At 37.2% G+C, this 15073-nt stretch overlaps 1 protein-coding gene across 3 annotated transcripts in view; it reads right to left on the minus strand.

The window, feature by feature from the left end:
* The window catches only part of ITGB6 (integrin subunit beta 6), a 78971-nt gene extending 65280 nt beyond the window's left edge, over window positions 1–13691 (minus strand). For 2 of the 3 annotated variants that reach the window (XM_019809690.1, XM_019809689.2), the window contains exons 1-5: window positions 13545–13662; window positions 13361–13436; window positions 12539–12618; window positions 9349–9553; window positions 8478–8724 (exon numbers count right to left, since the gene is read on the minus strand). In XM_019809690.1, coding sequence (XP_019665249.1) covers window positions 8478–8724; window positions 9349–9553; window positions 12539–12618; window positions 13361–13436; window positions 13545–13589 — 653 coding nt within the window. In that variant the 5' untranslated portion in view covers window positions 13590–13662. Of the gene's footprint in view, window positions 1–8477; window positions 8725–9348; window positions 9554–12538; window positions 12619–13360; window positions 13437–13544 lie in introns of all 3 variants that reach the window. The other variant, XM_011236964.3, reaches the window with a different exon arrangement.
* Window positions 13692–15073: the final 1382 nt, after the last annotated feature.

The raw sequence follows: 15073 nt of genomic DNA on the forward strand, positions 1-15073 counted from the left end.
GCTTTTGGAAAGTGGAATGAAATGTTAGTTTAATTCAATAAATAGGCCCCTGTGCTGTGAGACGCATGTAACTAAAGCAAAGCAGAATGTCAGACTTGGGTCATGCCAGGAAATTTTGAGTGTAGACCCTCCCTGTTTTGGTCGAAGTCCTTCCTCTAATAGGGGCTCATATTTGGCTGTTACTTTTTTAGCATAGCAATTGAAGGAAGTATGTACTCATCACCAAATAATTTGATTTTGAGTCCCTAGATAACAATAGATTGGCATTTAAAATGCAGAATAATTATGAAACACAGTATACAAAAATGCTGTTTATATTTTTGGTTAGATTTTTAAATAAATATACATAAATTAAGATTACAGTGATACATGCCAAATGGCTAACACCATCTTTTTGAGTGGGATTAGAAATAATTTCCCTTTTCCTCTTTTTGTCTGCATTCCCACATGGGCTTCTATTACCTTTGCAATAAGAACCTATTCTGTATACTCATATATATTTATGTGTGTGTGCATAGAAGAAATCTAAGCATTTCATGGTTCTGTTTCCTCTTTTGCAAAATTACGATGAATCCCTCACTGTTGGTGTCATATTAAAAAACAAACAAAACCTGAAACAAAACATAGCACATATGGAATAATGTTAAAAAAGAAATCTCTCACAGTGTTTGATAGAGGAAGGAAATTTGACCTTTGTGCTATTAAATATTTTTAAATGCACATTACAGCCTATCTGCAAATATAGAAATGGAGAAAATATATTCTTGTTACTGTGTCTTAGATAACAGCCTAAGGAAAACTTCTTTAAAAATATAAACCACTTCAGCATTCTTACATGGTGAAATAAAATTTTTTAGTGACTCTACATCCAAGGGAGATAAAGAAAGAAAGCTATTCCAAAAAGCATTGAAATTAGATTAAAACAACAGAGGTTTTAAAAGTGTGGTGCACAGACCCACAAAGGTCTCTCAGACATTTTCAGAGAGGCTTTTAGGTCAAACTATTTTCTAATAATAATAAAAGAGTTGTCATTTTCACTGTGTTGACATTTGCACTGATGCTGCAAAAGCAATGGTAAGTAAAACTGCTGATGCCTTCACATGGATCAAAGCAGTGGCTTGAAACCAGCTAGTAGTCCTTATGATTTTTTCCTGGCATCATAATAAAATTGCTAGTTTCATTTGACTATCTTTGATAAAGCAGTAAAAGTTATTAATTTTATTAAGTCTACACCCTTGAATACATGTTTTTAAAAAATACATATTTCTGGGGCACCTGAGTGACTCAGTGGGTTAAGCCGCTGTCTTCAGCTCAGGTCATGATCTCAGGGTCCTGTGATCAAGCCCCATGTGGGGCTCCCTGCTCAGTGGGGAGTCTGCTTCTTCTTCTGCCCTTCCCCCTGCTTGTGTGTGAGCGCGCTCTCTCTCAAATAAATAAATAAATAAAATCTTACCAAAAAAAAAAAATATATATATCTATATCTATATATATTTCTGGGGCACCTGGCTGGCTCAGTTGGTAAAGCATGTGACTCTTGATCTTGGGGTCACAAGTTTGAGCCCTATCTTGGGCATGGAGTGTACTTAAAAATAAGTAATTAAATAATTAAAAAAAGATTTCTGTGTAATTACATGGAAAGTGCACATATAGCATTTCTGCAGCATACCAAAGTACAATGTTTATAGTGAAAAAAAAATGTTTGCAATTATTTGAGCTGAACTGGCCCTTTTTTTATAGAATGTTTTTACCCGAATGAATGCTTAAACCCAGACTATTATTCCAACATGGGTACTTAGCAGACCGGTTCTTAAACATGAGGAAAGCCTGCCAGTTCAAGGAAGACAACTGTCAGTATTTGTGGCCAATGATAAAATTTGAGGTAACTAGAAAATCAAAGTTTTGGAAAACGTTAATCTGTACCCATGAGATTAATAGCTTCTCAGTACTTCAAGATTTATCTGATGAGATTTATGGTGATATTAACAAATGAGACTTTCTTTATACTATGTCATGAAACTTGGAAGATCTACACAATTCACTGAAACAATATTTTCCAAGTGGCCAAAGCATTATATTACAAAATCACATACATAGTAAAAGAGCCATTCAGAGTGCAAGACAGGAGCACCTGGGTGACTCAGTCAGTTAAGCTTCTGACTCTTCATTTTGGGTCATGTATGATCTCATGGGCTGTGGGAACTGGCCCTGCACCAGGTTCCTTGATCAGCACAGTCTGCTGGGATTCTCTGCTTCTCCCTCTCCTTCTTCCCCTCCCACCACCTGCAAGCTCTCTCTCAAATAAACAAATTAACAAAATCTTTTTTTTTTTGAAAGATTTTATTTATTTATTTGACAGAGAGAGACAGCCAGCGAGAGAGGGAACACAAGCAGGGGGAGTGGGAGAGGAAGAAGCAGGCTTACAGCAGAGGAGCCTGATGTGGGGCTCGATCCCATAACGCCGGGATCACGCCCCGAGCCTAAGGCAGATGCTTAACCACTGTGCCACCCAGGCGCCCCAACAAAATCTTTTTAAAAAATACTGCAAGTCAGGCCAATGGCTTTATGAAAAGTTCACTGAAATTGTTTCAGATGCCCCTTAAAACTAACTTTTACCTCTTGTCTAATTTGAACTTAGTATCAAAGAAGAATGTCCACAGACATTGCCAAAAGATATCAAATGCTTTTCTTTTTTCCAATTATATATCTATGTGAGGTCTTTCTTCATGGAGTTCAACCAAAACAAAATATTGCAACAGATTAAATGCAGAAGAAGATATGAGAATCCAGTTGTCTTAAACCAGATATTTATTAAACCAGATATTTTAAGAGATTTGTAAAAATGTAAAACAGTGCCACTCTTCTTGCTAATTTTTGTTTTGTTGTGAAAAATATAATTATTTGTAATAAAGATGTGCTTTTATAGTAATGTGCAGTGTGTTTTTATTGCTATTATTAAACAAAACAGTAAGTAATTATTTAAAATTTTTCTGTTTTATTTTCTGATATGCTAAATATTGATAGATAAAACCCACATAATCTAAAGCTCTTTGGGGGTCTTAATTTTTAAAAGTGTAAGAAAGTCCTGACATCTAGAAGTTTGAGACGCTATTTTAAAATAACTAGAGATACTAAGAGTTGATGAGAGGAAGAAAATTAATACTTGTTTGTTGTAGTCTGAGCTTAATTGTCATGATTACCCCAGGATGTGAATATTATTGTCCACATTTATAGGTGAAGATATCAAACTCAAAGAGAGTAAGTTGTTTGTCCAAGGTTATGATTTAAACCCAGGTCTGAAAAACTCCACACTCTTTCCTCTTACCTCTCATTGCCTTCCTACTAAAGAACATTTTATTCTATAATTATAAGGTTTGGATTGATCAAAGGATTGACTTTTATGTTTGGTATTTGAGTTCTTGGTGTGTATATGTCTGGGAGGTGGTATCTGGACAGGGAAAGTGGAAAAATTAAGAATGTGATGGGCAAGGAAAAAATATAATGTTGCAGGAAAGAACTTATTATTTATAATTTTAACTAATGGTGAATTTTGCCAATAAGAGTAAGGAAACACCTTTAGAAAATGGGAAAATATTGACCTTTCAAGAGATCAAATGTGTGATCCTCCTTTGGGACCCCATTACCACACCTTATGCAGTGGTCTGGTCTCCCCCTAACTTGAGTGTATTGGTGTTGGTAGTAACTACCATTTATGGAGTGCTTCATTGACAAGCCCAGGACCAAATGCTTCATTATCTCACCCAATCCTTACGACCGCTCTGTATGATCAGTGTGGCTATTCCAAACTAAAGCTTTGAGGGTGAAATTCTTCACCTAACGTGATGTTATAAGTGAGTAGATGAGTCAGAACCAAATCCAGGGCTGACTGCAAAGCCCATGTTCTTAAATCACCATGCTGTACTGAGCACCTGGTCCCCAAAGAATTTCAGCTTTTTGAGGACTGGATACAAATCTTTTTCTTCCAGATATCCTCATGCCTAGCACAATGCTTGGTACAGAGTTGGAGCACAGTAAATTTTTGTCTAATGAATGAATGAATAAATGAATGCATGAATGAAATGCAATCAGAACTATGAAAAGCCAAACTGCTTTCTATTTTCTAGGAACCTGATTAAAGTCAGGGTCTTATTGTTAGATGATGGGCTGCCCGCTTAGCTGAACCATTTATTTGTTAATTTTAATTGTTTTCTCTGGCAACATTCCTTACTCATTGTTTCTCATTGTCCTTATTGTATTTCATATTACTACATTTTATCTGCCTGTGACAGAAAGAATGATTTTAAACAAGCTCTCTGAGACAGAGGTAGCATTTTGTAATCCTAAATGAAACTACACTGCTAGACTCCTTACTAAAGCTTATTGCAGGAGAAAGACATCTAACATACCAAAGATCTAAATAATACAGATTTTAAACAGGTACAATATTCTCTGATTAAAAACAAAAAAAGGCCAGAGCATTAGAAACACTTTCATATTAAACAGTTAGGAGGCTTTTAGAACCAAGTTTATTTCACTTTACAAGCGAATCAAACAACTGATAACAGTAATCATATCTTACTATTTATTATACAGCATAAATCTGTTCTCTAGAAATCTGTTCAGTGTTGTTGGAACTGCTAGAAAGATCCATTCTTTTTTTTTCTTCCCTACTAATAGAATCCTGGCTTTTTTTGGGGTAACAATATATTTCCTTTGCAACTAGCAGTGGCCATGCAACAAAGTCCTGCCAATAAGATGCAATTATAAGGAGGTGGGGAAAATTTCTGGCAAAACTCCTTAAATCGAGGAAATAAAATTTAACATTCATTAATGATTTTAAAAAATTTTACCCAACAAGGAATAGAAGGGAACTTCCTTGATCTGATAAAAGGAATCCAAAAAACCACTAGCTAATAACATAATCAATGGTGAAATGCTGAAGATTTCCTTCTAAAATCACAAGCAACATAAATGACATCTCTCTCCACTTCTATTTAAAATGACCCTAATCAGTGCAATAAGGCAAGAAAAAGAACAAAATGATATACATATTGGAAGAGGAAGAAGTTGTTACTCATAAATGACATGATCAAGTACAGAGAAAATTCTAAGAAATGTATAAAAAATTACACTAGAACTAACAAGAAAATTTATCAAGTTTGCAGAATACAATGTGAGTCTGCAAAATCAATTGCATTCCTATATGTTTTCAACAAACAAGTAGAAAACACCGTTAACAATAACATTTTTTAAAAAAGCCTAGGAATAAATCAAACAAAGGGCATGTAGAAAATCTACCCTGAAAATGACAAACCATTACTGACAGAAAGAAGACAAGATCTAAATGAATGGAAATATACGTCATATGCAATGATTGGAACATTCAGTATTTTTAAGATGTCCATTATCCCTAAATTGCCCTGTGATTTCAATGCAATTCAAATCAAAATCTCAGCATGTTTTTTGAAGATGTCCATTATCCCTAATTTTTAAGATGTCCATTATCCTTAAATTGACCTATGATTTCAATACAATTCAAATCAAAATCTCAGCATGTTTTTTGAAGAAATCAAGAATGTGATTCTAAAATTTCTGCAGAAATGCAAAGGATCTAGAATAGCAAAACAAAAAAGGAACAAAGTTGGAGGATTTATACTCCTGATTTCAAGACTTTTTGTAAAGTTGCAGTAAGAAAGACGGTAAGGCATTGGTGGTTACATGGGTCTATTCAACGGATCAGTGGAACAGAATGAAGTGTCCAGAATTACCCTCATACATATGCACTCAATTGCTTATTAACAAAGGCATAAAGGTAATTCAATGTGTAAAGGAAAATCTTGCTTAACAAGTAGTGCTGGAGCAATTGGCTATTTGCATGGAAACAAAAGACAAATCTAAGCCTTTTCCTCATTCCAAATATAAAAACGAATTTGGGGTCATAGACCTAAATGCAAGAGCTTGAACCATAAAGTTTCTAGAAGAAAAATAGGAAGAATATTTGGGATATTTGGTTAGGCAAAGATTTTTTAGGACAAAAAATACACTAACCATAAAATTAAAAATTGACAAATTGGACTCCAACAAAATTAGAAACTTTTCCTTGACCAAAGGCATTACTAGAAAAATAAAAACACAACCCACAAACTGGGAAGAAATATTTAGAAAGCATGTATTTGGCAAAGAACTTTTATCCAGGATATACAAAGAATTCATATGACACAATATTAAGAAGAAAATCTAATTTTTAAGAACGGGCAAAAAACTTGAAAAGATACTTCACAAAATAAGATATGGGAATGGGAGAAAAATAGGCGAAAAGATGCTCAACACCTTTTGTTACAAGGGAAATGCAAATTAAAGCTACAATAAGATACACAGCTATCAGAAAGACTAAAATTAGAAAGACTGACAATACTAGGTGTTATCAAAGATTTGGAATGATTGGAACCCTCACACATTGCTGATGGAAATGTGAAATGATGCATCACATCTACTTTGGAAAACAAATTGATAGTTCCTTTAAAAATTAATGTGACACTTATTACACAATTCAGTAATTCCAATTCTATGTATCTACCCAAGAGAAACAAAAACATACATGCGCACAAAAATTTATAGGCAAGTGATCGATCATAGCAGCATTTTTCATGATAGCCCAAAAGTGAGAAGCAACTCAAATGTCCATCAACGAAAGAATGAATAAATGAAGTATAGTAAATACATACAGTGGACTATTACTTAAAACAAAAAGGAACAAACTGCTGATAAATACAAAATTATGGATGAGCCTCAGAAACATTATGTTGAACAAAAGAAACCAGAAATAAAAGATATATACTATATTATCTCATTTATCTGAAATCCAAGAATAGGCAAAAACCAATCTAAATTATGGAAACCAGAAAGTGGTTACCTATGAGGGGGCAGAACTGACTATAATAGGGCACAAAGAAACTTTCTAAGGTGATGGAAACGTTCTACATCCCATTTGGGGTGGTAATTACGTTGGTATATTCAATTGTCAAAACTCATCAAACTGAGCATTTCTGATGTGTGCATCTTGGTACATGTCAATTATACCTCAAAATAAAAGGTGGGGAGAAAGACAGTGCCCTTTATTGATCTGCCCCTCTTTTCCTCTTTCTTTCCTGCCTGGAATGAAGAAGTGATGAGTAGCATCCCAGAAAACTCCTTGGGCCTTGACGATAAAATCCAAGAGCCAATATGACAGAGGAGAAAGCAGAAAAACCCAGATCCCAGCTGACATACCAGCCCCAAATTGCCTTTCTCTAGACGCCCCTCATGTGAGAAAGAAAAGAAAAACAACAACTCTCTCTTTTTAAGCCACTATCTCTGATGATTGGAACCAAACACAGTTCCCTAACAGTTACAATCAGTGATGAATTCCTTTCATGGTCAAATTATTTTGACTGTGTCAGATTCTAGTTAGGAACCACATTGAAATGTTTTTAAATGATATTAAAAAGGTGTTTGTCTTTTAGAGATTGATGCCTTGGTTGTATACAAGTATTAAAAGTCAATATATTTTTGGAAAGTCATTGCATATATACTAAATTCATAGTAGTAAGGGGCTTGGTTTGGGACCAACCCAGATTTGGTACAGATCACTGATTAGTCATGCGGCCTTGGGAAAATTACTAACCTCGCAGAGCCTCTATTATGATAAAACCTGCTTTGAACTGTTCTTATTATGAAGATTGAATGAGGTCATGTATGTGAAACCTTCAGCACAGAGTTTGGCCTAGAGCAAACAGTAGCTCTTTTTAATAGAAAGATGTTGAATAATTTGATTCTGAACATGTCGTTGACTCTACAGGTAAGCCATCACAAAGCAACTTGCCCTTGGTCATCACCTGGATAATAAACGGTTTTAATAGCTGATAATAACAGATTATAATGGGGTCCATAAGGCTTAATTTCCTACTGAATTGGAGAGCGGTGAAGGCTGCAAATTCCTTCTTCAAGCAGTAAGAGAAATCCACATTTCCCAAAGTATGTCAGAAGGAGCTGCACAAATCGTTATTTTGGCAGAAGTCATTGAAGTGGAGAAAGATACTCTGAGAAAGTGCAAGTTACTCTCCAACAGCCTCAGAAAGCTGTGGTCATTGGTCCTAGAGGGTCTCTAAGGGGCTGTGGATGGACACAAGCCATCGGAACCTATAGTGAAAGACTTGCTTCCCTAGTCTACAAAACATAAAGCCAAAGTTGCCACATCCTGAAAAAGATGCTGCACAGGAAGACAGATGTGAGGATGCTGCAAGAACCCAAGACTAGAACCAGGTATTAAGATGCAGTCAACTTGGTTCCAAGGAGCCCAGGCAACTGAGAGAGCTGCTGAGATCCAGCCTGGCAGGAGGGAAATGTCAGGGAGCTAGCAAGCTCCTGCCAAGTGCAGCTCAGAGCGGGGCTATCTCTACAGGAAATCAGTGTTCAAAGATGCCAGAGAATCATTTACTTACCTGCAAGGGTTGGCGATTTCTTCTGGTGTTGTTTTCACAAAAGGGGAGACAGGTTTTTCCACAAAAGAGCCGAAGCCCAGTCTAAAGTTGCTGGTTAATTTAGACATCTCCTTGGAAAGCAGGGAGCCCAGCTCCTTGATTGTGTTGAGGTCATCATCCATGGAGGCTGAGAGGTCCATGAGGTAATACAAGTCCACCGGGTAATCCTCCGTCTGGCGGACTTGCACTTGCAGAGTCTGTTCACTGCCTGCAAAGCCCCCACGAGAAAAGCAAATCCATAAAAATACATGGAGACTTCTTTGTGAGTGGCCAATTACTGGACCACCGGGCTATTTCATTTCAGTGAGAACTTAATTAAGATACTTAGGATTTCATAAACTCACTGGTTTACAAGTGAATGGGCCCATGAAAATCTTTCAGCAGGGCATTTAGAGCTACCGAAGGAGGTAAAACTTAGGATATTTTATATCTCCTTGGGAGAACTAGCATCCATTTAGATGGAAGATAAGCCAAATTTTTTGTATGTGGTTTTAGCAAAAGAGAAGAAAATAAAGAGGGGTTTAAAGCTACATTACAATGCTTAAAGAAATGTGAGGTAAGCACATTTGAGTAATTCAACATCTGAGTAATTCAAATGCTTACTATTAGATAAGCTTATTTTAGTAACGCATTTGGAGTATAAGTGACCGATATGAATGAAGAAAAGTGTATTAAGCCAGCGATTCTCTATTTCCTTAAGAATGGGAAATCTGAGTCATAATAATCAATGATATGTAAGATGGTACAAGATATGTTAGCATAATAATGGTATTGCCATGTGTGGCACGAGATTTATTTACATGAGCCAATGCTCATGTAAATCATAACATACCTGGTCTCAATTTAAGAGTCAACTTTTGAGGCGCAATCTGAACAATGTCAGAACTATTTTTCTGTCTGCCTACACTGAGAGGCTTATTTGTATGTATTTCTACTTGGGAGACAGGGTTTTCGATGAAAGTTAGTTGGCATCCTTTAGCTAAAAGAGTTGCTGGGGTATCACACCTTTCTCCAACTCCAGATGGATGGGTAAAATTCTAAAAAAAAAAAAAAAGACAAAGAGAAAAAGAAGACAAATGTCCATTTGTTTATAAGACAAAAAAAATTTTTTTGCTTGTTTTGGTAGTTAGGTATCTTGCCACACTCAGTTTATCATACTCCCATGTGCCTGATGTTAATTGTAGGTCTAAAATTAAGTTTTAGCAGAATAACCAGAGAATTCTGCCAGTAAAATTCTGAGTAAAATTGGATACTCCTTTTAATTATATCCAGTTGAATTCACCTAACAGTCTTTTATTTGTTGGTATTGCTATTTTGTTTTTAATATTCACTTCTTTAAAGCTGCTTCTGTGCCATGACCAGATTCTCGAAACAGTTGGGTTCTAGAGTTAATATCATCCCATGAATTTATCTGTTTGGGTTGACCTGTAGGCTCCTGGACTATCTTAGCTCTCAGCGTGTCTATTACCAAATCTGGTGGCAAAGAGAGACTATCCCGTGAGGCCTGAAAGGGCAAAAAATTATGACATCTCGCTATCTAGCTCTCTGTTCCGGTTTAATTCGTGGATGCATCATTACACTTCTATAGCAGCTTTACCTCACTAAAGTCATCGTCTTGGGGACTTTAAACTCAGTGTCTCACTGTTCCAGTTCAAGGTCTTTTAGAACTTTTCTCCAAGATTTGGAGGTGGAGAAGGAAAGAAAAGAAAATATGGTATAAAAGACTGGTTTTTTGTGTAGGACTCAGGAGTTTCCCAGGACCCTTCTGATCCACTTGGTAATTGGAGACAGTGAGATGAATATTTCCAGGCAGAGATATGGCCATTATAACCTTGCACCATTGATCCGTCTTACCTGATGGCCAAGGCTGCTCTAGAGCTGTTGTAGCTCTAGGCAAAGTCAAGCTTGGGGCTCAGTGACTGTCATGCTTGGAAAGAAGCGAACCAATACTCATATTGTTTTTCCTCATCTCTTACAAGTCTAAGCCACTCTAGCTATTTCACCAACTAGAAAATTTACATTTCTTCTGAAATTGATTTTTAAAGGTTTCATTTATTTATTTCAGAGAGAGAGCACGAGTAGGGGAATGGGCAGAAGGAGAGGGGAAGAGAGAGAATCTCATGCAGACTCCTCGCCGAGCATGAAGCCCAATGTGGGGCTCAGTCCCATGACCATGAGATCATGACCTGAGTTGAAATCAAGAGTCGGATACTTGACAGATGAGCCGCGAAGGCTCCCCTGAAATTGATTTTTTACAATATAACTCATTATCTCTTTTAGTCAGACCTGTGTGTATCTGAGGCCTTAGGCAAAGCATAATGAACACTGTGACTTCCCCTGGTATATTCAAGGCAAACAGTGTCTTGATAAGGCCTCAGGATGCTTCTCAGCACAGTGTCACTGCTACCACCTCTAACCACAGTGCTGGCCAATGCATCAGAGGTGGTGTTAACCGTAAACCCTGTTTTTTCAATCTGCTCTAAAAGGAGGCCTAATGTACTTTTTGCTTCAGTTTCCTCTACTATTTCTACTGTTAGAATGCATTTAGAATAATCTGGCCTTAAAAATTGGTGGTAATTTGTGGGACACCTGGGTGACTCAGTCAGTTAAGTGTCTGCGTTGGGCTCAGGTAATGATCCCAGGGTCTGGATTGAGCCCTGCAGCGGGCCCCGCGGTGGGCTCCCCGCTCAGCTGAGAGTCTGTTTCTCCCTCTTCCTCCACCCCTCCCCCCAACTTGTGCATGTGTGCTCTCTCTCTTTCTCTCTCTCAAATAAATAAATTAAATCTTTAAAAAAAAATTGACAGTGATATGGCTAACAGCTATCATCCATGGTAAAGCTATCAGTAGTAACAAGAAGCTCTCTTAAATGAATGCTAAAAAAGAATGCAGTGAAATAAAAGTTCTGCAGGTATGCATATAGTTAGACTGATTTGCTGCTTTTTGTCTCTGGCATGAATCTAATACTGTCTTCTTCATGGAGTCAACATAAAAAAAAAATATGTGGGTTTTTCCCTCTTGGTATATTCTCAAAACTACTTTTGATACATGAGCTCAAAAAAGCATAATTCTTTTGCACTTTTATGTATGGTCCATCAGTCAAGGCAGTAGAGGGGGAGCAAGCTAGGGTTGTGCTCTGTCTGTGAGGCCTTCCTCCATGGTACACATTCAATGTGGAATTTGAGTATTCATAGTTATCACCTCCTCCTGAGCCAGGCACCCAGGCTCGTTTCCCTTTGAGCCTGCTACTCAGTTCTTGCCGAACGTGGCATTGGTATGCTTTCATTTGTGCTCAGACACTCTTTAAGGGATTTGGTAGAGAATTGTTTTAAATCCAGAAAGAGTTAAGGTGGCTCTTTCTTACCAGGAATCATTTACAGACTGTTCTATAGGGGTCACAGGAGGCAGTGACTTGGGATTCCTTGTTACCCATGCCCCCATCCCTTATATTACTTTCACATACTTTTCAGTTTGATCAGATAAGGAATGTCTGTTTCGGGCTTTGTCATCCGTGCAGTACAGTCACCAAGCTCATGAAAGCTTAATTTTTAAAAGAACCGGGTACTGTCTGAGCAGTAAAATTTGACCCAAACCTAGAAGATGTCTCCTAGAACCTAACACTGGTTCCCAATGGATCCTGGTTCCCAGATGGAATGCAATTATGACAGTGAAGTCAAATGTATATTTAACTTTAGAAAATATCATCTCCATGATCTCTGATTACTCAGAGCCTTGGCATTTGACAGTAACCAGTGAGAAATGACTTTAAAATAGGAGGAATCAGGTTAAACAAAGGAACCCAAGTTAGGTATTTTTCACAATGATTTGACCTTCGCTACCTCCTCAGGCTATTTTTGGAAGTAATCACAGGATTGACACCACGACCAACTGATAATTCTATTTTCCTTTCCTGCCTTGTCTCACTCCTTTTCCCCACGGGAAGCAGGACGCTAGGAGAACGATCATCAGCGGAAGCCACGGAACCCGTAACTGCAGTTTTTACCAACATGCTGAGGTTGTTTACCTCCTGAGAGCACCAGGCACACTGAGGTCCAATGAGTAAGCAGTCTTCACAGGTCTCTGCACCTCCCATGGCACAGCCGCCTGTGTTTAAACCCAGCAAGACACAAGGGATTCAGCACACGCGCAGTCGTTTTCATTTACGAGAAAGAAGACTAGTTCTTAAAGTACTTGAAGGAAGCAACATCAAAGTTGATGTTAGCCTTCAAAGATCAGTCCTTAAAACATTAGCAACTCGTTAAAAAAGTTCTTATTTTATGTCTGTCACATTGAGAATAGGTTTGTCTTTTTAGCCAAAAGTGACCTTTTTTTTTCTTAAAATATACAAATATCTCAACATTCACAAACTTAGGACCATTCATTATGTTTATTATCCTCATTCACTATCACCCACTTTAATTTTTGAAAATTATTTGCAACCAGTAAAAAATGAGTCTCTTAAACGCATGATTTTTTAATTTTTAAAGTAAGCTCTTCTTTCTCGAGATTATTCCTTTCAAGTGGAAGCCCTTTTCAATAGAATTGCCAGAAAAGTTACCAAGATGGTTGTCAGGAAGGTATTAAGGAGCCCTATTGTGTAGTAAAGCGGTTTAATTCTCCTCATTGAGATGCCCATACAACCTTTGTATTTATTTACCTGAAGCCTAGAGCATTTGCTGTGGGAACAGCCCTGCCTCTGCCTGCAATTTGTTAAAGCGTTCGTTCAATGGCAAACGAGCGATTGAACAGATCAAACAAAAAAAGACTTCAGATCTAGTTTCTGAACCAAATGACAGGTTTGTCAAGCATACCACGAAAGCAATATATGGGAGAGCTTAGGTCTTACCTTGTACGTGATCAGTCCTTCCTAGAAATAGAAAGAACAGGCAAAGCAGTTCAGTCCCCATTCGTTTCAGTTCTCGCTGTGCAGACAGATTAAAAAATGAATTACCTTCAGCATTATAAGACCAAAGCTGAACATCGTTAAAGTCTTTCTTTCTTGAGGTGTTAAAATGTTAAATACTACTTACACTGCTTTGGAAAGAAACTTGAGATGTAAATTTAAAAGTTTTCATTAAGACTGAAATGAAAACAGGCTACCTGGACAGGTAAAGAAGGAAAGCTGTGTATAAAAGCAACTCCAACATGATTTACTTCCTTGTTCTCCTTATAAGGAAGGCAGGTGTACAATCACCAAGAAGGTGGGGAAATTCATTCAGTAGAAATTTTTGTGGGAGTTCTCTTAGTCTTTCTGCATCCTAGAGAAAGTTAATATCTTTAGTGTAATATTGATCAATAAAATGTCAAAAGAGCAATGGAAATATAATCTAAAGTTGTTCCTAGAATAATTTTAATTTAGTAGCAACAGTAAAGGTGATAAATAAAACACAAACATGTAAGTTATTTGAAAGGCAGATTTTAAAAATGAGCTAAAGGAAGATACCTGAGATTTTTGTATTCCATTGTTAAATCCTTTGCAGAAAATTGAAAGGAACTCTGAAAAATAAAAATCATTTTACAATTAAAATAGAAGGCAGGCTAGGGAAAACAAAACACTGTCCTTTGTTTTTCAAACTGGATGAAAGATATTTTTCCATGAGTATAGAATTCTTAATTAAAAATTGATATTGGAAATAGGGGCGCCTGGGTGGCACAGCGGTTAAGCGTCTGCCTTCGGCTCAGGGCGTGATCCCGGCGTTATGGGATCGAGCCCCACGTCAGGCTCTTCTGCTATGAGCCTGCTTCTTCCTCTCCCACTCCCCCTGCTTGTGTTCCCTCTCTCGCTGGCTGTCTCTATCTCTGTCAAATAAATAAAATCTTTAAAAAAAAATGATATTGGAAATAAACATAATGTATGAATATGAAATTAGAGCCAGATTATATAATTTCACAACAACAACAATGGAAACACACACAGTGGTGCCTAGGATTTCGTGTCCCTCTGGACAGGGACCAAGGGCTCTTCTCTCTGTCCCAGCTTCTAGCTCAGCACTTGGCACAGGGCAGGTATTCACTTGTTAAAAGTTAGAGTGATCAGTTTAAAATAGATGCAATCTACGGTTAAATTCATGAGGTAGATTATATATTTTTCCCAATGTATTCAAGAGAGAGTTTGGAGATTTGTAAAAACTGCAAACAGGTAAGAATCAAATATTCGCTTTGTTACTCTCTAAACTCTCTGACCTTGGACAGGCTTCTTTGTGGCTGGGCGTATGTCCTGGGAGATTATCTTTTAAAGGTGTATTTCTAGACAAGCATGCGAATCCTGTGGAGAGAGGAAAAACTAATTATAGACTGCTCAGTTCTCCTCAGAAGGCTATGTTCAATTTTGAACTCCATCATACACAAGAACATGAAAGAACATGGCAAGAATCCTGTAGAGAGAAACCAGAATTATTAAAGAGCTGAAAGATATGCCTTTTGGGAGAAAAATACATTTATGAAATCAGTTGATTCAGCTTAAAGAAGAAAGATTGAGGCACAAAATATCTCTGCCCCTGATATTGTCTCCATATTCGTACTTCATATTAGCTGTCATTCATTCATTCATTCATTCATT

The sequence above is a fragment of the Ailuropoda melanoleuca genome, chromosome 2, assembly GCF_002007445.2.
Source record: "Ailuropoda melanoleuca isolate Jingjing chromosome 2, ASM200744v2, whole genome shotgun sequence".
In the NCBI taxonomy this organism is placed as follows: domain Eukaryota; kingdom Metazoa; phylum Chordata; class Mammalia; order Carnivora; family Ursidae; genus Ailuropoda; species Ailuropoda melanoleuca.